Source organism: Macaca mulatta, chromosome 8, assembly GCF_049350105.2.
Source record: "Macaca mulatta isolate MMU2019108-1 chromosome 8, T2T-MMU8v2.0, whole genome shotgun sequence".
Taxonomy (NCBI): Eukaryota; Metazoa; Chordata; class Mammalia; order Primates; family Cercopithecidae; genus Macaca; species Macaca mulatta.
Window position 1 is genome coordinate 37,606,387 of NC_133413.1, and position 24,919 is coordinate 37,631,305.

Genomic DNA, 24,919 nt, shown 5'->3' on the forward strand with positions numbered 1-24,919 from the left:
TCTTCAAGAAGCTACATTAAAGAGAATCCCTGCCCTCCTTAGACTCTTCTCTCTTGGCCAAGGTACAGTATTTTCTTCATAGAGGAAAGAGAGGACCTTTAAGATGCAGTGAGATGTGGCTTCCTGTGCCTTCCCTTCCTGCATTGTATGATTTTATGTAAGGAAGGCTGCTAGTTTTTTCAATCTGACATTGACATGACTCTGGTTAAGTAACCTTTCACCTTAACCCTTTCTAGCTTGTTTGCTAGAAAGGGTCATACTGGATGCACAATAACCTATAAGGCTCCTGAGCACATCAGATACTTTCACTTTCTGTTTTTCTTGACAAAATGCAACACCCCACTGAGTACCACCTTCACCTTGCTTCCAGATGCACCATTGGTAAGACAGCTTCCTCTCCATCATTTCATGTAGGTTTGCAGGAAATAAACAAATAGAGAAATACCTTTTTTAAATTTTGGAGCAGATTAAGTGATGCGTGGATAAACTCTTACATTCTCAGATATGTTTAATACTGCCTGGTCTTAGAACACTCAATCTTTTAAAATAATTAATGCTGGGATGACTTGAAATTTTAAAAAAGTAATCTGAGTACTCAGTTGAATAATATGCCCTTCTTTATGTCACTGTTATAAAACAATGTTTTTCCTGTTATAATCTTGAACCTTAAACTTTCCAAGGATTGAGATTTCATAAATTGCCATGAGAAAGTAGCTTGTTTTTCAAGTATCTGTAAGATACTTGAGTGAGGAACTTCAAGATAATTGGAAAACTCTATGAATAACCTGTTGGCTTTTTCCATTTTAGGGGTGAGCTTACTCATACCGCATGGTGCCATCCCAGAGGAGAATTCTTGGGAGATTTATATGTCCATCAACCAAGGTGAACCCAGGTGAGAGACACAGAATGGCATATTAAAGACAGTGGCTCATGCCTCTAATCCCAGTACTTTGGGAGGCTGAGGCGGGCAGATCACTTGAGGTCAGGAGTTCGAGACCAGCCTGGCCAACATGGCGAAAGCCTGTCTCTACTAAAAATACAAAAAAATTAGCCAGGCATGGTGGTGCATGCCTGTAATCCCAGCTACTCAGGAGGCTGAGGCTGGAAAATCACTTGAACCTGGAAGGGAGAGGATGCGGTGAGCCAAGATCGTGCCACTGCATTTCAGCCTGGGCGACAGTGAGATTCCATACAACAACAACAACAACAACAAAAAAGACATTTTAAATATGTAATGGAACTTCTGTGGAAAATCTGAAACTATTAAGAGAATGAGACTTAGAGGTGTATAGATGAGATCATAAACTCCTTCACTCTAGAAAGGAAAAAAACAGTTGCAAAACTATTGGCTGAAATGAAACCATACATGACTCCACATTTTTATGGTCACCAGTCTCTACACAAGAGAAACCAAAGGGAAAAGAGTGAATTGTTAGACAGGTCAGAAGTAGGGCCACTCCATAAACAGTGAGTGTCTCACAGAGTCTTCCTCTCCAAAGAAAATATCCCCAGAGGCACTCACTGGTGCTAAGCCTTAGACAAGTACATACAATGATTGATTCGTGATCCTTGATCCTTTTAAGTTTAGCAGAAGACCTACTCTGTACTGCCTGACAGACAATTTCTTAGGCAATTTTCACCAATGTAAAAATATGATCTGAAACTTCAACTGCTTTCAGGCCTGACAAATTTCAGCAGCATTAAATTCAATTACAGGAACAAATACAAATCTTGTTGCATTCCCTTTTAATGAAAGTAGTTGGTTATTTTCTTAGTGCAAGTATAATATTTTTGGAAATGTTGTCTTCCTCCACACAAGATAAACCTAACTCCTCTTCAGAAAGCAATTTCTCTCATAAACTGGATATATACCTCTAGCATTTTTAGTCATAACATCTTGGTTATTTTAGAATAGATTCTTTTGGTTGTTGTTAGCAAAGAACACATGAAAGAAAAACACTGGGAGGAAAAATAGCCAGAGAAACAGATGGTTTAAACAGATTTTGATAGCTATTTCTATTAAAGGATTTATTGGTGCCCAGTAGTTTTAACTTCCTGCTGCACACGGCTCGAGAGACATGGAAGAAAAGGTTCTGCCATTTGATTGTGAGGCTGACTCTTAGGGGATCTGTGTGCAGGTTGTACTATGTTGGGATCCCACATTATTTCCCCAGTTGTCTAAAGCTACATTCTTCACTTGTGTATCTGAAAAAGTGCTGATGTCTAAATATCTCCACTTGGCACTTGAGGGGGAAAAAGAGGCTCAGAAAGTTTGAAGAGTTTACTCAAAATCTTAGGTTAGTCACTTAAGCAGACCTAAAAATGGAGTTCCCTGGATGGAAGTCACCCCTTTTTTACCCATTGGGTTAATTTACTTAAGAAACCATATTTGTTTGAATTTGTGGTTATGGCCCATTACACATATGCTTTAAAACATATCATGCTGCAAAAATTAAGTGTGAGGTATAATCCAGTCCGCCTTCCCTGAATCACAGCCTCCTACACACTCCGAGCTCTGCATCCCCATCCCTTGGTTGTAATTGATCCAGTGAGCCTGTGTTGAGCTTATTCCTCTCAAATCCATCCCCGGCGTCTTCCACCTCATTACATGAGAACCAACTTACGGCAATTTCGCATTTTCCAAGGCACCTAATTTACAGTAAGAGTGAGGAATACCTAGAACTCGCAAGAAGCCAAAGATCTCAAAAAACAGGTTGGCCTCCTGTGGTCACCCCTTGAAAGCTTTGTAAGCTCCATGGTAACCAATTTGGTTTATCATTCTGTGTCTACTGCTGTCGAGGAAGGTGGACAGAAACAGAACCTTATCTAACACTTTAGATCTGTAAGGTATGAATTTTTCTCTCTACTAAACTGTGAAAAAAACAAAATTACAGGAAGCTGTATATTCCTTTTCAGGGAGCTGAAACCTTCCCAGATGTTATCTCTAAGGAAATGACCTGTCACTGGGCTAAAGGCCATTTACCTTCCTTGATAAGCCTCACTCCCTTTTGATAGCTCACAACTACTTAGAAAAACACTGAAAATAGCAAATGCCCTTCTATTACTTCTTTTTAAGCTGGAGTGTATTATTTCATCTATGCAAGGAGGCTGCTTGGGTCTGGTTTTTCAGCTTTTAATCTTGTGATTAATCAGGAAAAGGCCAGTGTGTCATCTTTTCTTTGTAATATCACTTGAAAATCCATTTTCATTTTGGGCTGTATGTCTGCCATCCTGAACTTGTGCTGAGAACAAGGCCCATTTTCCTCAAAGTTCGTGGAGCTGGAACGCACTGCTCAGTTCCTTTCATCTTTACCTCTAGAGCCACTGTGGTTCCCTCCCTCTTAGTTCATCCTGAGAACTGGATTTATGAACTCTCCATCACCTCCACACACACAGAGCACAGTAGGATCTTCCAAACCACATCTTTATGCTGTATTGAAATTAAAGTCTGCTCCATTTTTCCTATTGACTATACATTTCTGTTGCCCATGTGTGAGTTACAGCCCCAATATAGCAGGGGAGTGATGTAATTGAAGTGGAACTGGTATGTTTAATCAGGGCCTTTAATCCATTCTAAGGATTGGGTTACAGAGGTGTAGAGGGGTGAGGATGGCTTCCTGGAGATGTCATTGAACTGAGTCTTAAAAGATGAATAGGAATTAGCCAGACAAAGCAGTAAGGTCCATAACTCAATGATTCCCTTCCTCCACAATGCATTTTCCTATAGTTTTCTATAGAGGTTTGAAGGGTAGAGGGGTCTAAACCCAGTGATTTTTTTCCTCCTTTAAAGTCATCCTGATGCCAGAACATTGCATTCAACACCATCCTTCCAACGGTAGCCCAGGCCTTGCCACAGGCAAAGAGTTGGTTTAAGCATTATCCCATTTATAACATAGAGGATATTTAGTGACATTGTAGGAACAGGTACTGGAGTGGCCTGACACAAAGGCCATGGCATGAAATTGGAGCTGCCAGAATTAGCCTGCTGGTGAGAAGCCCTGGGGCTCCTCCTGGAGCAAGGGTATGTAAGCCATCCATGCTACATGTGGCCTCCTCCCCTCCACAGGGCTTTACCCCCTCTGCAGGGGAGGAAAACAGCAGTAATGACTCTCAAAAAAAAAAAAAAATAGCCTGTCTCATTTCCCAAACTTTAATTTGAAAGATTTGGGGCATTTCCCTCCCTCCTTCCTTCCTTTCTTTCCTTCTTTCCTTCCTTTCCTTTCCTTTCCTTCCTTCCTTCCTTCCTTCCTTCCTTTCCTTTCCTTCCTTCCTTTCTTCCCTTCCTTCCTTCCCTCCTTCCTTCCTTTCCTTCCTTCCCTCCTTCCTTCCTTTCCTTCCTCCTTCTTTCCTTCCTTCCTTTCCTTCCTTCCCTTCCTTCCTTCATTTCCTTCCTTTCTTCCTTCCTTTCTTCCTTCCTTTCTTCCTTCCTTTCCTTCCTTCCTTCCTTTCCTTCTTTCCTTTCCTTCCTTCCTTTCCTTCCTTCCTTCATTTCCTTCTTTCCTTTCCTTCCTTCCTTTCCTTTCTTTCTTCTCTTTCTTTCTTTCTTTCGACAGAGTTTTGCTCTTGTTGTCCAGGCTGGAGTGCAATGGCGTGATCTCGGCTCACCGCAACCTCCATCTTCTGGATCCAAGCGATTCTTCTGCCTCAGCCTACCTAGTAGCTGGGATTAAAGGCATGTGCTACCATGCCTGGCTAATTTTATATTTTTAGTAGAGATGGGGTTTCTCCATGTTGGTCAAGCTCGTCTCAAACTCCCGACCTCAGGTGATCCACCTGCCTCAGCCTCCCCAGGTGCTGGGATTATAGGCGTGAGCCACTGGCCCAGCCGGGGTATTTCTTTTTTCTTTTTTTACATTTTATTGGGAATGTTTTTGAGGGAGGGGAAATTTTATTCTACGCATTTTAGATCTTTTTTTTTTTTTTTTTAGATGGAGTCTCACTTTGTCGCTCAGGTTGGAGTGCAGTGGCGCCATCTCAGCTCACTGCAACCTCTGCCTCCCAGGTTCAAGTGATTCTCTCTGCCTCAGCCTCCCAAGTAGCTGAGATTACAGACACCCGCCATCACACCCAGCTGATTTTTGTATTTTTAGTAGAGGGCATATTGGCCAGGCTGGTCTCGAACTCCTGACCTCGGGTGATCCACCCGCCTTGGCCTCCCAAAGTGCTGGGATTACAGGCATAAACCACCGTATGCCAGCCTTTAGATCATTTTTATAAAATTAAGGCATTCAAACGGGGATTAAAAAATCAATCTCATTTCAGAGGTTCTTTTCACTGACATTACAATAAGAGAATGATACAGACATAGCAGGAAGTTCCCACTACTCCTCTCCTCTCCCCTCCCAGCTCTCCTTTTGCACCCCACCCCTGACCCCATGGTTGGAGAGGAGAGAATTGGACCTGAAAATTATTATATGGGGCTTTCTTCTGAAAAGCAATAAAATGAAACCAAAGGCAAACATTCATTTATTTTTCCAATTACACTGTCATGTGGATACTCCTGACCAAATGCTTAGATTAAAATTGGAAATGTTGTAAGTCATCTTATTGAAGAATTTACAAAAGAATACATATTTTTAAATTTGGGCTCAGCCCAGGTGGGACATTTCAACCACTTCTGTTAGATGGTATGGCCTGCCCAGTAGACACATTTTGGGGTAAGGATTGAGAAGGTAGAGATGGTGGTAATAGAAAACATTATCTTTTTTAGGGTACTTAGATGGTAACATGGCTTTAATAGCAAGCCTTGAAATAAGAGCAAATACAAGGCTAGAAAAGCAAAAAGAATCTAGCTCTGGAAAATGGAGAAGAAAGGATAGAATTTCGTTCCCAGTAATGGGCTCACAAACACTGCAGTATAAGCCATTACTGTGGAGATCACTGTGATTTTTCTTCCCCAGTAGCAAAAACCACACACACAAAAACAAAATTGTAAACACACATACACACACCTCCTCATATACCATGTGGACCTAAGCACTCAGAAATGTCCTTGGACTATTTGAGAGGACCTCATCTCCAAAAGAGTAAAAGGAAAGCAAGTATATATCTTTTATTAATGAGATTAAAAGATGGGCCAGCTGGTCATTCTCTTAATAAGAATGGAGTTTTTAGGATATTAATCTGTTCATAGTGAACTATTCTTTATGTTATAGCAGACATTCGTGGCCATTCTAAACTGCCCATCTCAGTAAAATATGAAACTGTGTATGCTTTTCCTGGCACCTTTGAGGGCCTTGAGTTTTCAGAAGGTAACACACCCTCTCCTGCTGCCAAGCCCAGGAGTTTAAGACCAGCCTGGGCAAAAAGTGAGATCTTGTCTGTGTAGAAAATAAAAATGAAATGAAACAAAATTAATCGGGCATGTAGTCACAGCTACTCAGGAGGCTGGGGTGGGAGGATGGCTTGAGAATGGGAGATCAAGGCTGCCATGAGCCAAGATTGCACCCTTTCAGCCTGGGCTATAGAGTGCGACCCTGTCTGAAACAACAATGAAAGAAAAAGGAGTCTTAAAAACCAAATTACACTATTTTAATAACTAGATGTTACTGAACAGTTATATAAGAAAAATGAAATGTCTTCAAGGGACCCTGCTACTATGGATGGTTTCACCAAGCGTATTTGTTAACAATTACTAGGAAAACCAAAACCATAGCTGATATATTTCATACCATAATAGGTTAAGCCCCATTAGCAAACCCAGTTATTTAAATGAATGATCATATTGCAGTGTGGTATATACGGTGACCAGAGCGAAAGGATGGACCCTGTTTAAAGCCTCAGGGAAAGTTTCAGAGAAGTAACAGTTGTCTTGTAAACTAAAAGAGTTAAAGGGGTTCCTTTCCAACAGAGTGGTGTGTTCAAAGGCACAGAGGTATAAAGAGCATCACATATTTTGGAAACTAAGCAAAGCAGAACAAAATGTGAAAGGAAGAGTGTAGGGCCGGGCGCAGTGGCTCACGCCTGTAATCCCAGCACTTTGAGAGGCCGAGGCGGGCAGATTACCTGAGGTGGGGAGTTTGAGACTAGTCTGACCAACATGGAAAAACCCCATCTCTACTAAAAATACAAAATTAGCTGGGCGTAGTGGCACATGACTGTAATCCCAGCTACTGTAATCCCCAGGGAGGCTGAGGCAGGAGAATCTCTTGAACCTGGGAGGCGGAGGTTGCAGTGAGCTGAGATCGTGCCATTGTACTCCAGCCTGGCCAACAAGAGCAAAACTCCTTTTCAAAAAAAAAAAAAAAGAGAAAGAAAAGAAAAGAAAAAAGAAAGGAAGAGTGACAGAAAATGAGGCTGAAAAAATAAGGACTAGATCATGTAGCAAGTTTGCCATCCAGAGAATGTCCAATTTATCTGGTGCATAGGGGTGAATGAGGCTTAAATTTTGGTCATGCTTACATTTTAGATAGATGCTGTTTCATCTCCACTGATATTGCCCAAGTTCAAATCTTTACCAGATAAGCACCCTCCTTGAGAGCACAGTGAAGCTATGTTTTATTTTCCTTGGCACAATTATTAATAGTGTTTCTTTTCCTCCTCAAAAGTATCTCAATTTGGGCAATAATTTATAGTCACTCTACTTTTGAGTGCCCTTGTCTCTAGTTTTTAATGTTTCTAAATCTATTCTCAAATCCCCACTTTGCTCTCAGCAGGGAGTTTTGAGATAGACTTGGGGAGAAACTTGGCAAGATCTGCTCTGTGTGTGTGTCTGTGTGTGTGTGTTTTAATGTGTGATGAAGGAATTGAAGATAATTCCCAGAATTCTGGCTCAGAAACTGATGATTAATTAGGAGAGAGAGATTTGCCTACTGAAGGTCACTTGAGAGTTTGTGATAATAGTTGCTCTGGGAGCAACTTTGGATTTCTTTCCAGGGAATAAACATAGCTCTTTGACTTACAAGAAAAAGGGTAGGGAAAAAGAATGACTGAAGAATTAATAAAGAAGGAAAAAAGAATATTTATAATCTGAACAAAAAAATGACTGTTGAATCGAAATCCCACATCAGCTTTTGCCAGAGCATGTGACCATAATCTCATTTAACTAGTAAGATGTCATGATATTCAGTATAATTGTGCCTACCTGCTTCATTCAAGGCAAAATCTTCTGCCTTTCTTTGTTTTCTTTGCCTTCTGAAGTAAGAATATGCTGGTCCTGGAACTCATTGAAGTGAACTGATAACAGAAATAATTTGTCAGGAAAATAATGCAGGCTTCAGCATTGACATCGCATAAGAGATAAAAAAAATCTCAGCTGGGCTTGGTGGCTCATGTCTGTAATCCCAGCACTTTGGGAGGCTGAGGTGGGTGGATCACCTGAGGTTGGGAGTTCAAGACCAGCCTGACCAATATGGAGAAACCCCGTCTCTACTAAAAATAGAAAATTAACCAGGCGTGGTGGTACGTGCCTGTAATCCCAACTACTAAGGAGACTGAAGCAGAAGAATAGCTTGAACCCGGGATGCAGAGGTTGTAGTGAGCCAAGATCAAGCCATTGCACTCCAGCCTGGGCAACAAGAGTGAAACTCTGTCTCAAAAAGAAAAAAAATTCTCAGAAATGATATAGCATGGTTGAGTGGAGAGGACATAGGAACTCAGAAGTTTTGGGTTCCAATCCCCCCTCAGCAACAGCCTGTGGGTGTAACCTTGAGCAAATCATTCTCTTTCTCTAGGCCTCAGTTTTATCATCTACCAATTTTATATATTAGTAACTTTGCTTTCAGATTTTGGCGAGGATGATAAAATGACCTGATAGATGAGAAGTCTGGTGCAAACTGTGAAGTACTGTTTAAAAGCTACATTTGGAAATCATCCTCTTATACCTGGTCTTACTTTTTTTTATTACATAGAAGACAGAAATTCTCTGAAGTGCATGGAATTTGCTTTAGCTCTGTCGCAGTGATGTAGAGTTCATCTCTTTTTGTTGCTAACACAGTCCTAGACTTTCAGAGGAAAGATTAATTCAATTACAGCAAACATATTAATAGTTGGCTTTAAAACCAAGAGCCTCATGAAGATATGAATAACTCCCTGCATCAATTCCTTTGAGTCTATCTCTATTTCTCACAATGCTCTGGCATGTGATTTATACTTTAAAGGTATATCGTATGAGTCTAAATAGTAGACTCCACGTGGGCTGGTGTTAAGATTAGGAAATCAGTGACCAGTCAAGCAGGGCAGGTCAGTCAACCTTATGCTGCCTTAAACAAGTTTTCTCCCTGTCCATTTTGTCAGGCTTTTCTTGCTAGTGATGGATGAAAATGCATGAATCGTCCCTGTCACCATTTGCATTAAATGGTCAATTAGGGATTTGAATCTGTTTTGTTGCTGTGAGACTTAGAAATTTGTCTTTTGTCTTGGAAGAATCCAATTGACAGTATATACCTATTTCTTCCAAGAGATTTGGCATTAATTAACTCTATACCAGGCATAGAGAGAATCACTGAGGAAAGATGCTTCCCAGGTAACAAAGGGGACTTTTTGTGTTAGTGCAAGGGGGAGTAAATTGCTGCCATTTGGGAAATACGTTAATTCTTTCAGGCTACCAGTGCCATGCAGTATAACAAAAAGGGCAATTTATCAAATGGTATCTTAGTGGCCTAGAAGGGTTAATGCACCTTTAACTGAAGATTGTACTCTGTTCCCCAGTGAAATCATGATAATTTCTTCACAGAGTCATTGAGGTTAGAATATAATGCCATTAACCCACCACCACCCCCCGCCAAAAAAAAAAAAAAAAAAAAAAAGCAGAGGAAGAGATAGAAAAAGAGGGAGAGGAACAAAATTTTTAAAAATGGCATTGTCATTTCAAGACCTGCTCTTTTTGGAAAGGAGCATTTCTCCTTGCTGTTCCTCCTCACCTCACATCCCCTTGGTCCACAAGTAAACACATGTAAATAAAAATTGCCATCATCTTAATCAGAGTGCATTTGAAGACCATGGACACTCACAATGTGAAATGATTAGAGTGGCCCAGAGGAGTCTTTAATTAAAGATGCCATTGACAGATAACAATGGTTTGTGAATGCTGTTAATAGATCTGAATGGAAGGTGTACCTTAATTCAATAAGGAGAAAGTCACTGGTCCATGAGTTTGATTGCACATTGTAAAGGAGCACCACATACTGTAATTATTTTTATTTGTATGTGCTATCTCTTTTATTGCCCATGCTGGAAGTAGAAATAACCTGTCCTATTAAGATATTTAATATATATCATCCTTTCCACTTCACTTTGTTACAGCCTAATAAAAATACCCGAAGACACCAGCCCACATGGAGACAGCCCCCACACTTTCTAAGACAATCCACATAGCCCTCTGAAAACCTGGACAATCAACCACCTATTCCCTGCAGTTATAATCTTTAAACCATAACAACTTCCCAGGACTCCATATAGTTGTATACAAATATGGAGCTTCGCTCTACAAATTACAGTGGGGGTTCTGGAAACTGAAACAATGAAGATAGCCCTAAAGTGAACAGATACTTTTGTTGGATTGTGTAGTGTCTGAGAGACAACGGTGGATCAGGAGACAGCCCCAGGGGGATCTCAAGGGATGAAAATTCTGGCAGAAGGCAGAAAGCTGGCTCCCTAGAGATGTCCTAGTTCCTAGAATCTGTGAATTTACAAGCATACAAAGGGGAATTTGCAGATGTAATTAAGATCAAAGACCTTGAGAAGGAGAGATTATCCTGGACTCTCCAAGTAGACCTAACATAAGGGTCCTTAGGAGAGGAAGGTAGGAATATCAGAGGGAAAGACAGATTTGAAGGTATCATGCCGCTGGCTTGAAGATGGAAGAAGGGACCTTGAGCCAAGGAATGCAGGCAGCCTGTAGAAATTAGATTCTCCTGGAACCTTCAGAAGGAGCACAAGCCTCCTGACAGCCTTCATATGAGCACAGTCAGACTTCTGACCTAGAGAACTGTGGGATAATTTGTGTTTTAAGCCAGTAAGTCTGTGCTGTGACAGTAATGGGAAACTAATACAAGCCTCTATTTTGACCCCGCTCTGTACCTCAGGGCCCTGCTTTCCTCGGGTTTTGTTTAGTGTCTATGAGTCCAGTCTTCATTCCCATGCCAACATTTTAATTTAAACTCTGGATTTGGAGAATATATCCCAGGGAACACATTCCTTCTTCCTTCCACTGCCTACCTATCCTAACCATGACTCACAGAGCAGTAGACTGTGGTTCCAGCTCTGCCACAAAGTTGAGATATGACTTTGGTTGGGTCACCGACCCCATGCCATGCATCTGAACAAAGAAAGTGTTGGCCTCATAACTCCTGAGCCCCTCCCCAGCCTAAAATAAAAGGATTCTGTGAAATAGGTTTCAGATTACCCCAGAGAAGGCTGTTTTCTCTGTTCAAAATGTAAGTGGATAAACAACATAGTGGATATAAAAATATGCCCCAGCAGCATGATACATAGTCCTACTCTTCTCCCATCCTCCTCACTCTCATTCATTTTTAAGGCACTTTCAATGAGCCATCATCTCACTATCTCACTTCTTCTAAAAAGACAAGCTAAATGCAAGCCCGACACTGCATGAAAGACTAGGCTTAAATTGTGTCTAGGAACTGGTGATTTACACATGATTTGTGATTCCTTTAGTATATTAATTGGTAAACACCCTATGAAAGTGTGTGTAAACTAAAGCCGTTTAACATATGCAAACAGGGTAATCTCTCTGTGTGGTGTTGCTCAAGTTTCAGCAAATTCAGATACTCATTCCAGTGTGTATATAATTCCTCTCCCACCCCAACCCCATATGCCATCTCTCTTTCTGTGATCCTATTTCAGATAATAGCGTGTGGGTGACCCAGATCTTTAAGCCCTTTAATAGAACATCCATATGTTTCTATCCTCAGTGAATTGAACTTGTTGCTTGTAATAATCCACTGTTCTAAGTGCTCCTTTTCCTGCCCCAATGGATGGACTATAATGGCTTGATGAACTATAACATTATTTCCAGTTACTGCTAATCAGCGCCCCAACCTGACATCTTTGCTTATTAATACACATGTTACTTAGAGAAATGGGATGTAGGAACAGTCCCTGTGTAGTTGGATTTTCCATCATTGTAGTATCAGCCAGGGCCTTAATATTGAGCTTTTAAACTTGACCATCATCTAAATTCCACTTCAGAATGGACCGTCCTATATTTGATGGAGCACCAAGGCTCCAGTGCATGAGATGTTGCTTTGGATTTTTTTTTTTTTTTTTTAAGAACTACACAACTTTTCTCAAATGTTAGTGCCAGCACCACCTTGCATGTAGAAAATGCAGGTTCGTGGGCCCTATCCCAGAAACACTAAATCAAAATCTTCATTGGTGGCATCCAGGAGTATAATTTTAAACAAGCTTCGTAAGAAATTTTGAAAAACATTACAGTTTTAGAACCACTTGACGATGAAAACAGGAGTCTGCTATAATAAAGAGAAAATGTTGCTGCCCACTTTTGTCCTCCATTCTGCTTCTCACTTCCTGTTCCCCTCTCCAGGAATCTGTTTTCTTAAATCACACATAGTGATTACCAGAAATAGAGGACATAGCCACAGTGTTGGGGTTGACTGATGGGAAAAGCTGGCTTTAAAGGGTCCATCTCTCTAGGAGATTCAGTGATGTCATTTCCCTAGGGCTGATCTGAAATCTATGGTCAGAGCAATTGAGTGAGAGAGAGAGCTGACTCCAAAAAATAAGAGAGAGAGACACAAATAATAAACGTTAAAACCTTGTTTTTATCCACAGCAATTTTAGCACCCCAGGTCAAAATCTGAAGATCTTAATGAAAAATGAATAATAATAATTAAAACTGGATGTCTTGTGGGTGGAAAACTCTAGGAGGCTAGAGTTACCTTGCGTTCTGAGCTTTTAAGACTGAGTACAGCTTCCATCTATCAGCCTTGATGTCTTTTCCATTCACATATGATTTAATTATGTATCGACCCAAGGTCTGACATAGTAAAACTATCATTACTCTCCTTCCTGGATTCCTGAGTGATACTCTGGGTAAAGGTGATCAAACCTACATTAATCTAGAATATAGACCATAAGGAGGAAAGGAGGGAACGATGATTACCAAGCACAGCATGGAAGACAACAGCTACAGTAAAAATCTCATACTGGAACTTGGAACTGGTCGTTTTCCTTAAAGAAAGTGAAGTGTTACAAGTCTAGCAGCAGGTCAAGGATTATTGAGCATAGAGGCAAAATGTCCAGGATACACCTCCCATCCTGCCATGGTTATTAACAGTTGCTGCCTTGTAGCTGACCTTCAGCATGACCTCTGGTTGGCACTCATGTGCAGATGGATGCTGTAGGATGTTAGGTACTAGGTGGTAAGGTCTGGACCATCACCCTGTCACCACCAACTACAGCACCTTCATCATCCTCCATTGTGTGTTTCATATGTTAATCAGTGGCCCCACTGATTTTTTAAAATTATTATTTTAATAGTTTTTAGGAAACAGGTAGTGTTTGGTTACATGAATACGTTATTTAGTGGTGATTTCTGAGATTTTGGTGCACCCATCACCTGAGCGGTGTGTACTGTACCCAGTCACTGACAGCACTAGTCAGGTCATCAAGACAGTCAACAAAGAATGGACTTAAATTATAGCCTAGAACAAAATGGACTTAATGGATATTTACAGAGCAGTCTACCTGCTGATTTCTTTGTAAGAATTCTGGAAAAATTCTCCCTGGGCCTTCTATTTTCATGCATTCATTTTTTATTATTTATTTTTTTGAGACAGTCTCACTCTTTTGCCCAGGCTGGAGCACACTGGGGTGATCTCGGCTCGCTGCAACATCTGCCTCCCAGGTTCAAGCAATTCTCTCGCCTCAGCTTCCTGAGTAGCTGGGACTACAGGCATGCACCACCACGCCTGGCTAATTTTTGTATTTTTTTTTTTTTTTCAGTAGAGACGGGGGTTCTCACCATGTTGGCCAGGCTGGTCTTGAACTCCTGACCTCAAGTGATCCCCCCACCTCAGCCTCCCAAAGTGCTGGGATTACAGACTTCAGCCACCATGCACAGCCGCATTCATTTAAATAATAATAATAATAATAATCTTGACAAAATCGTAAACTCAAGGGAAAGTTGCAAGGATAATATCAAGAATTCCTGTGTGTCCTACACTCAGATTCACAAATGTTAATATTTTACTAAATTTTCTGTATTTGTCTCTTTCCTCTCTCCTTCATATATATATAAAAATGAATAATATATATATATATGTGCATATATATACTTTCTAACCACTGTGAACAAGATGACCCTTGATCCCTAGATACTTTCATGTATATATCCCCCAACCAAGAAATTATCTTCTATAAACATAGCACAATTAACAAAATCAGGAAATTAACATTGATAAAATACTCTTAGTATACTACACACGTTATTTATATTTCACTTGTCTGAATAATGTCCTTGAGAGCAAATTAAAGTCCAAGTCACTTCATTGCATGCTGTTGTCCTGTGCTTTTGGTCTGCTTCCATCTGGAACTGTTCCTGAATCTTTGTATTTCATGACATTGACAGCTTTGAAGAGTGCAGATAAGTTATTTTGCAGAATGTGCTTTCCTCTGAGCTTGTCTAATGGTTCCTTATGAGGAGATTCAGGCTGTGGACTTTTAGCCGGAATGTCACAGAAGTGATGCTAGGTTCTCTTCACTGTGTCCTGTCGAGAGGTATATTCTGTGGATCCATCCCATTCCAGGGAATGTTAACTTGGTCATTCATGTTAGGTGGTGTCTGCTGTGAAGTACTCTTTTACCCTTGGTAAACAGTTAAGTACCTGGTGGGAAGATACTTTGAGAATGTGTAAATAGTTATTTATTACTGTTTAAACTCTCACCCAATAGGTTAACATCCATTTATGATTCTCAACCAAGTATTAATGTAGCTGATTGCTAATTGATGGTTTTCTACATTTATTTGTTGGTTTTCTCTTATGTGGAAGAGTTTTCCCTTCTCATTGATTCATTCTTATGTGGATTTTTATTTTGTGGATTCTTATAGTATGACTCAGTAGGTTATAATTCTTTACTGCCATGATTTACTCTGATGCTCAAAAGGTTCCAGATTTGATCAGTGAGAATCTCTTCAAGCTGGCTTCTGTGTCCTTTTCAACAAGTATTTTTGAGTGCTTACAGCCGGCATATATGAGGCACTGGGGATGCAATGATGAGCTAAGCAGAAAAAAAAATAATCCCTGGGCTAGGCGTGGTGGCTTACGCCTGTAATCCCAGCACATTGAGAGGCCAAGGTGGGTGGATCACCTGAGGTCAGGAGTTCGAGACCAGCCTCACCAACACGGTGAAGCCCCATTTCTACTAAAAATACAAAAATTAGCTGGGCATGGTAGTACGTGCCTGTAATCCCAGCTGAGGCTGTAGAATCACTTGAACCTAGGAGACGGAGGTCGCAGTGAGCCCAAGATGGTGCCACTGCACCTCAGCCTGAGCAACAAGAGCAAAACTCTGTCTCAAAAAAAAAAAAAAAAAAAAAAATTCCCTGGCCTCAAGGAGCCTACATTCTAGTTAGTGGGACAGAAAAAATAACAATAAATAGGCAAATGGTATGGTACACTAGAGGGAATTAAGTGTTGAGGAGAAAAAGCCAAACAAAGATCCGCTTTTAGTATTGGGAATGTTGCAATTACCAAGGCCTGGTCAGAGAAAACCTCATTGATGTCCGTTAAGCAAGAACCTGACAGGCACAAGGCGGGTAAATCATGTGGATGTCTAGGGGAAAGCTCTTCCAGGCAGCACCCAGCACTCCAGAGGAGTACGAATTGTAGCAATTCCATGAGGTGAGAAAACACTGGCATTTTTGGTAGGATGACTGAGGTGGCTGCATGGAGGACAGACTGTGAAAGGCGAGAATAAAAGCAAGGAGACCAGCATCATTTCCAAGGAGCCTTAAATGCCCATCATGCACATTCCTAAGGCATTGAGAATTTAAGTCAAAGCGTACATTGATGCAATGACAATGTATGAAAATTGCATGAATTAATCATCTCAGAAAGCAGAGTTCCTATAGAAATAAGACCGGGCTCAAATTGTTAAACTTTTTCTATCTATACACAGCATTTAAAGTACAAATATATATGCACGTATGTATATGTGCATACGTATGTATAGATAGAGAACAATGAAAAACATTAAGTAGCAAAAGTTCTATGCAGAAAGGTTTTTCAGTCTACAGACCACACTAGGGTATGTGATACATTGAGGTGGTTCATATTTTTATCCTGAAATCACTGCTTTTATTGGTTCACAGTTATTATTAGCTCACAGCAATTTTAGAAAAATGTGTTACCTTTTTATGCACTCCCCCCCGCCCCAGCAGGGACATGTATACTGCCTTGTTGTGGATTATGCAATGCTGGAAAGTTTAAACGCCATCTACGATTTCCTTAAGAAGGCTCATTTTTTTGTCCACATACAATTAAAGGCTTCGCTCCGCAGCCCTCTGTCCTCAAATGTCCTGAATCTGTATCCATGATTACCCTTGGACTATATTGCAACCCCGTTCCCTGATCTTTCCTTGGGATGTCATAAGATCCAGCAATTTGGCCAGAAATCTCCTAATGGTAACAGAGTAGAAAAGTACAATCTGGTCACAGAGAGCGAGAGCCTGTGAGTGAGAAATTTTGGGTTATTTTCCTGCCATCACCTTGATTGACTCCTCTGTGACCTTATGCTGTTAACACCTGCCTCTATAGGTGTGCGAAGAGCTTTAATTAATATTTGTAAATCTCCCTGATTGTTACAGATAGAAGGTAGCAGAAAAGGGCAAATTGTTACTAATCGTGGGGAGAAAAAATATTGAGAGATTTTTGTGAAGTTCTGGTGAACTTCTGGTGAAGTTTTGTTCCTTCACCAGAGAGAGACCTATACCCATGGACACTATTTTCACAGTGGGAGGTTTAAGTATAAATCTTGATTTACTTACTTTGCACTTAAGGAAATGCCTAATGCCTATTTAATACAAAACTCCTATTCCATGCCCTGGCTCGTATTCAATACGCACTGCCTCTGACTCCTAAAGCTGTTTAAGTTACCACTGTGAAAGGAGTCTTGCTATTCACGAGTGTGAGAGTTCATCTAATTAGCTGATTTCAGTTCATTTGGCATTAAATAATTCCCCAGATTCCCATATGTTTGAACAATATGTTCAACAAGGAGGATAATTCTCTGAAAGCAATTAAATAGTTCTTTTAGGAAAGCTTGTCATCGGTCACTCATAAGCATCCCTGCTATTCCTGTCCATGATGAATGCAGGCAGTAATTACATGGAAAGCGCTTCACCCTCTCTGATGGCCGCTGGCAGGCACCCACATACAGGCTGCACATTTGAATTTTGTTTTTTTTTCAAACCTTGAGTATATTATTCTAGGCTTTCCACAGAGCATTTGATGTTGCTAATACACTGCTTTCCATTCCCCTCTCCTCGCCTCCCCTACTTAAGGGTAAATGAAGACATGACCATCTTAACCTGTGTTTTGCTCGTATAGGAAGAATTGTCTATTTTGGACTGTGGTTACCTTTGTGGGAGACTCAACTTTTTAAAGGCATCTCCAGGGCTTCTTGGAGAGGGGAGGAGACAATGTGATAATGTTACATCTACTGTTTTAGACGGAGTAGACATAAGATGCTCCTCAATTATATGGCTTGGCTTTATTGCAGCAGCAAGTGATAGATAATGAGCTCAAGTATAACCATTACTAACTTGAGAGAATAGATGTCAACATAAGCAATTCAGAAATAAATAGCACATTGGATGAACTCAGAGAAAAACTCTTTGTTTATAGAAGATCATGGGAAAGATGGTATCTTTTAGCACTAAATTTTATCTTTATTTTGCCCAAGGAATTGCTTTTTTAGTCAAGGATGACATATTTCAATGTCCTTCCTAGGTAGTATAAGTAAAAGCTTTGGTAATAATACCAATTCCAGCTCTCCCATAGCATTGCTCTATATTCAATATTATTATTTTTCTTACAAGTGAAAATCCAGCAAACAAAGGATCAAATAGGTTGTTGAAGAACACATATGCCATTAGAGGAAAAATAAGCAGACATCTGGGTTCTTCTCACTGATTACTGTTCTGTAAACTACTCCCCCTTACTGTTTGGGGGTGCAGATTAAAAACAAAAGCCAAAGACATGAAAGAGGGAGGCATTCAATGAGGTATGATGATTCCATTTTAGTTAACTTTCACTTTCTTTGATCTGTTCCATGACTCTGCATTCTCACTGTAAATAATTCACAATTCAGAAAAGCTGAACACCAGGTTTGGATTGAATGATTTTAAATTTAGATCTAAAATAGAAAAGAGTTGAAAGATATACATTTATGTATGATATTATGCACATTTGTAGCTGTCTACTGTGCTATTGCTATATAAGCTGTGTATTTGTTCATTGGCAAAAAATAAATGTTTTCAAAGCCAGAATAGACACACTCAGTGTGTATCTTCAAAATACTGTTTTGCTTCATAATAATATTTTGCGTTATCATTTTCCAGCATTAAGAATATTTTAGATTGTGGTTTTGTGAGAAAGGAATTTGATGGTAACGAGATGACGAGATCAGTCATTTCTATAAAGCTTTTGTTTGCTCATTGATAATGGCATCGACAATAATAAGGATTCAGTAGCTGGTGCATGACCCACCAGCCAGGTCTTTGCATTCTCCAATTCTGCCCTGTATTTCTAAAGAAGCATTTGTCATTTTGTTGGTGGGTTTATCAAAACCTAGATTTGAAATCTAGGCTTAAACTCTCTCCGTGTGTCTGAGAACTTCATGACAAATGCTTGTTCTCCAGACCAGTCCTTTGTAAAAGAAAATCCTGGAAAGGAATATTTATAAGCCTGAAGAAAACCCCAGTCTGTTAACCAAATTCTCATTCAAATATGGCCCCTCCTCTACATACTCCTCTCTTTTATCCTTTTTTCAACTGTGAAGCCTCCAGTCAGATGGCTCTGAGGTGCTCCTGAGTCCTGAAGTCACCTGTGGTCCTCCAGACATGATCGTCACCACTCCCTTTGCATTGACCATCCCACACTGTGCAGATGTCAGTTCTGAGCACTGGAATATCCATTTAAAGAAGAGGACACAGCAGGGCAAATGGGAGGTGAGACCGTTTACTTCCTTTTTTAAACAATGGAATTTGGGTTCCACCTATGGGATAGATTTAACCTTAACATCTAACACCACAAATCAACATTTCTTTGTTGGCAAAGGGTTGGTGTCAAGTATTTTATAATATCCTAAACATATTGGCTAGGTTTTGTTTTGTTTTGTTTTTTGTTTTTTCTTTTTCCCATTATAATAGAAAAGAGAAGCAAGGGATAATCCAGAGCTTTCTTGTTTGGTTTTAGAATACAGTTATAATTACCCACATATTCATCTACACCTACATACCTGCTCATTGATCCCCTTCACTTCCTCCTTGGCCTCGTCCCTGTCTTAATGGACATTATTCTGTGGCCTCTGTGGAGTTAGGGAGGAGGTTCAGGGCAGGCAGTCTGTGTTCAGAAAGAAAATAACTATGTCTATTTTTTCCCATCCTGGGGATTCTAAGGTAACTATGTTTAATCAGGAACACATTTGCTGCTTAATATATTTTTTTTTTTTAGTTAACGAATGCATTGAGAATTATTATCAGTGTTTCCTGTGTGTATGGAGTGCATACAAAAGTGATACAGTAGGAGACAAGGAAAGAGAATGAGGATACATAATAAGACATTAACAACAGGGGAGACAGTCACAGCAAAGACAGATTGCAGTTGAATTACTATTTTAAGCGAAAGCTCTGATTTATCTGCCTGATAGGGCTTCCTTTATGTCCATCTGCAGTCAGCTTGCATGAAACTGGGAGAATTATCTTTGTTGGAACACAATGACCTGTTCCAGCCAGCCCTAGGGTCTTCCTCCCAGAAGGCACTTCAGGCCAAAGAAGTAAAAGGAAAATCATGTTTCTTTAGGAGAAGAAAATTCCTAGTTGCTGCAATGGATTACCTTTACCCTGCCCACTAGTGTCTTGAAACTATTTTCTTTATTCTGGAATGCATTCTGCTATTTAGTGTGTCTTAGTGCAACCGTGAACAGATTTCCTGGGGCATGAAGTTCCATGGGTTTCCTAAAGGGCCATGTTTTCATCCTCTTCCCATCATGTTTGGCTTTGCTTTGATTTTTGCCACTTTAATTTTTCTTCCCAGCACTTCCTCACAATCTCTTATACACAGATGGTGTTATATTTATGCTCTATCAAACCAGTCACATATACTAAAGTTCTTATCAGGGAGGGTGAAATATTCTAGTACATGTTATCTAATTCATTTATTTAGTAGTCCCTTGTAAATGATTTCAGTGGGACGAAAGAACATAAAATGTTTGAGAGAAAATCAGCATTACCTTAAGGATATTTAAAGAGTTGTCAGAAACAGGTGTTTGTAAAAAAAAATTAAAAAAAAATAAAACGGTTGCTTATTTATAAGGTTTAAGATTTCTAAAACTCAACATTGAACAAATTAGCCAGAAATAGAACTTTCAAAGTGATTTTTGTTATTATAACCAATGAAGTAGAAATTCTAGCACACTGAACATAACCATTTCTTGAGTTTTTCTTTTTTTTTTCTTTTGAAATGGAGTCTTGCTTTATTGCCCAGGCTGGAGTGCAGTGGAGCGATCTCAGCCTACCGCAACCTCTGCCTCGCAGTTTCAAGTGATTCTTCTGCCTCAGACCCCCCTGAGTAGCTGGGATTACAGGCGTGTGCCACCGCACCTGGCTAATTTTTGTTAGTAGAGATGGGGTTTCATCATGTTGACCAGGCTAGTCTTGAACTCGTGACCTCAGGTGATCTGCCTGCCTCAGCCTCCCAAAGTGCTGGGATTACAGGCATGAGCCACCACACCCAGCCCATTTCTTGAGTTCTTAATGTCAGCAGTTATTTTGATAGAAGAGGAACAGTTAACATCAGGATAACTGGGCAATAGGACTATTCTGAAAAAAAATTTATATTTGTGTGTTCATTTATTTGTGTCCTGGCAATATAATGGTTAGGTCACATCTTATTTCCAAGTGAGAGAATAAACACACCTTTCCCAACAGGAAGTGATGTCAGTGGAAGATGAATCCACATCCTGTTACTGCCTTTTGGACCCCTTTGCATGTCATGTGCTCCTAGACAGCTTTGGGACCTATGCACTCACTGGAGAGCCAATCACAGACTGTGCCGTGAAGCAACTGAAGGTGGCGGTTTTTGGCTGCATGTCCTGTAACTCACTGGATTACAACTTGAGAGTTTACTGTGTGGACAATACCCCTTGTGCATTTCAGGTCAGCCTTTGTTTTAATAATTTTCTTTTGGTGTCATGAAAGTGTGGGTTTTCCAAAAGATCAGTATCAATTGAAAATTTTATTATTGAGGGTCTGGAAAATGAACCCACGCCACTGTAACTGCCCAGTGGGTTCACCTTGCCCACTCCCTAGACAGAGCCGATTTATTAAGACAGAGGAATTGCAAGAGTTATTTATGCAGAGCCGGCTGAACGGGATACAGGAGTTTTATTATTACTCAAATCATTCTCCCCAAGAATTCAAGAATCATTGTTTTGAAGGATAATTTGGTGGGTAGGGGCTAATGAGTTGGTAGTGCTGACTGTTTGTTTCAGAGATGAAGTCATGGGGAATCTAAGCTGTCTTCTTGCACTGAGTCAGTTCCTGGGTCAGGGCCACAAGATAGATGAGCCAGTTTATTCATCGGGTGGTGCCTACTGATCCATGTGCAGGGTCTGCAAAATATCTCAAGCACTGATTTTAGGATTTACAATAGCAATGTTATCCCCAGGAGCAATTTGGAGAGTGTCAGAATCTTGTAGCCTCCAGCTGCATGACTCCCAAACCATAATTTCTAATCTTGTGGCTGATTTGTTAGTCCTACAAAGGCAATCTAGTCTCCAGGTGGGAAGGGGATTTGTTTTGGGAAAGCGCTGTTACTGTCTTTGTTTCAAAGTTAAACTATAATATAAGTTCCTCCCAAAGTTAGTTTGGCCTATACACAGGAATGAACAAGGACAGCTTGGAGGTTGGCAGCAAGAGGAAGTTGGTTAGGTCAGATGGCTTTCACTGTTATAATTTTGCAATGGCAGTTTCACCACTGGTTTGACTGGGATACTTACTTTGAAGCAAGAGCCGTGTTACTGTGTGGTCAGCAATGTAAGAGGGGTTGGGGTACTTGAAATTCAAGAAGAGAGAAGGGCTAAACTAAGGCATGTGCGGAACATTGTGTACTAAGTTATGCAACTGACCAGAAATGTAGTCAGAATTCAGCAGTGACACAAATGGAGAAGAGTTTTTGAGAACTCTTTTACAAATTTCCATGGATGGATGAGATTTAGGAACAAAACAGAAAGGAACACCACATCAAGAGAAAAAAAAATAGCATGAACCACAGGAACAAAGAGAGTTATTTGATGTGCAGAGGGCAGGGAGAAAATTGCTTGAATCAACTGAAGGTTGTAGTTAGGGAGCCACAATTATAAATCATACCTATCACGAGGTAGTCATTTTCTATCCTGGGCATATAGTCTATTAATTATCAGGGCTACTAGGGCAGAGATGGTTCAAGATTCCTTTCCATTTTTGGTACTTTTAATCATGTAAGACTCATTTTAATTTAGCTACTCAGGAAGACTGCAAGTTTATTAATAGCAGCAAGGATGATGCAGAACTGCCGGTGTAAGCTCTGCCCATATATAAATAGCATAGCTCTCCTGACACACCTCATTCTAGATCCCTGCTATTCCAGTTTTGGGTCATTAAGTCCATTATGCAGAGCATTTTCTCAGTAACTAGATTTTAAGACACTGAGCTGGAAAACTCATGTTTACCAGTAGAAAAAAAATATCATGACCTCACTCCTGAACATAAGCCAGTAAAGGTGACACAGTGCCAGCCTGTGTTCCCGAACTGCCCCTGAGTATCTCTTAAGTAGCACAGGTCATTGTGAAGGGCACACTTTTTCTTTGGCTGCTCACAAAAAGGGCTTCTTTCAGAGGTGTGCCATTTTGTGGAATAAGAAACTTCAGTGTAAGTAGTTAAACCTCCTCCCACCATTGTCATTTAATACTCTTCCTCTGCACTCCCCATCCCGCAATAAGAGGATTGCTCCAAGAGAAAATATATAACAGATATTCAGGAAGCAAAAATAAAGAATAAATCTCTTAAAGAGAGGGTTCATCTTGGGGTCACTACTACTACTCACCAGTTGTAAAATGCACCATGACTCAAGTTGGATGTTTAGTAACTCAGCCAGATTTTAAAGGCTGAGTAAACTGGAGTAACCATGGAACATCATGGAAGATTTCCAATCTCCTGGCTGATGTAGATAACCCACTGCTGACTACTGTGACTGTGTGGAGCTGTTCACACAACTGTCTTGGAAGTCAGCCCTCATAACCAGTTTGGAGTTTTCTTTGAATAAGGGTCTCCCAGCTGATGTATATAGCAGTGAGATAGACATATACTTAAAGAGCTTGTTCTCAGTGACTTTCAGATCATCTATTTTCATCTCTACTATATTCTACCATGGCTCCAGTGTTCACAGATGAATACCAATTATTGTGGACATCATGAAAACACCCTAGCCATAGTTTTCAAACCACTATCCATTTTTGGTTGGTAATAGAATCGTTTTAGACAGTACTAGGGAGAATGTTATTCTCCCTCTAATCGAATCCAAGTGTATTTCATCATTGAGAGGTATTTCTTTTTCTTTGTTTGTTTTTTGAGATGGAGTCTTGCTCTGTCCCCCAGGCTGGAGTGCAGTGGCCCGATCTCAGCTCACTGCAACCTCCGCCTACCAGGTTCACATGAATCTCCTGCCTCTGCCTCCTGAGTAGCTGGGACTACAGGCACCTGCCATCATGCCTGGCTTTTCTTTTTTTTTTTTTTTTTAGTAGAGATGATGTTTCACCATGTTAGCCAAGATGGTCTCGATCTACCTGCCTCAGCCTCCCAAAGTGCTGGGATTACAGGCTTGAGCCACTGTGCCCAGTCGAGAGGTATTTCTTTAATTTTGCTTTAGAGTAATGTTTTTTGGTAGAAATACCTTTGACCCCATTTGTCCTAATCTTTTTACCTCCGTGATTCTTTCTCTCTCCTATAATGGCAAATAAAGCTGTGTTTGGTTGTACTTGTTATTGACAGGATGTATGTGACAGCTGTCATGAGCAGAAAGGCCATGTGTCCCCCTTGGGGTTTTGAAAGATCATCAACCTTGTTTGAATAACTTTTCTGGCCCACATAGGGATTAAAATGAAACTTGTGGCTTTTCTGAACTGAGACTTCCTAGTACAGGAAACAGCCATTTATTCCTCAGTCTTAGTTTCTGGGTTTTGTTTCTGAAACCGTCTTGCTTTCTGGATTTTTACTTTGCTGAGTGAATGTGTTCAGGGCCTTCTGCAGAGATTTATTTTGATCACCTGCATATCCCAAATCATTTCATATTGTGATGGCTTCATACATGGTATTGCATTGGAGGAGGAAATTAGTTACTAACCCATTAAAACAGTTCTATTTTAGGAAAGCCTTAACGACAGTTCCCTTTTTGAACCCCTAAATGACCTCACAAATTGGTATTTAGCTCTCCCAACTTCTGTGGCGTAAGCTGAAAATATAGTATACAGTGATAATATTTTCTGCAACCCTGAAAGAACCCTGACTTCTTAATCAAAATCAGTAAGCAATTTTTCTTGGAGCATTTCTGCAGAAATTGCCCACCCTGGAATGTGCTTCAACTATCCTTATGATGACACGTTTGTTGTAATTAGGAAATCAATGTGAGCATGGTTGTGACAGCTGCTGTATTTATTGCAGTATCTCAAAGAATGATAA

At 40.3% G+C, this 24,919-nt stretch overlaps 1 protein-coding gene across 8 annotated transcripts in view; it reads left to right on the forward strand.

Annotated features, from left to right (window-relative positions):
* Nucleotides 1–24,919, forward strand: part of UNC5D (unc-5 netrin receptor D) — a 571,089-nt gene that overhangs the window by 504,108 nt on the left and 42,062 nt on the right. For all 8 annotated transcript variants that reach the window (XM_001088208.5, XM_015145154.3, XM_015145153.3 and 5 more), the window contains 3 exons: nt 808–892; nt 18,985–19,153; nt 21,134–21,361. In XM_001088208.5, coding sequence (XP_001088208.2) covers nt 808–892; nt 18,985–19,153; nt 21,134–21,361 — 482 coding nt within the window. The remainder of the gene's footprint in view (nt 1–807; nt 893–18,984; nt 19,154–21,133; nt 21,362–24,919) is intronic.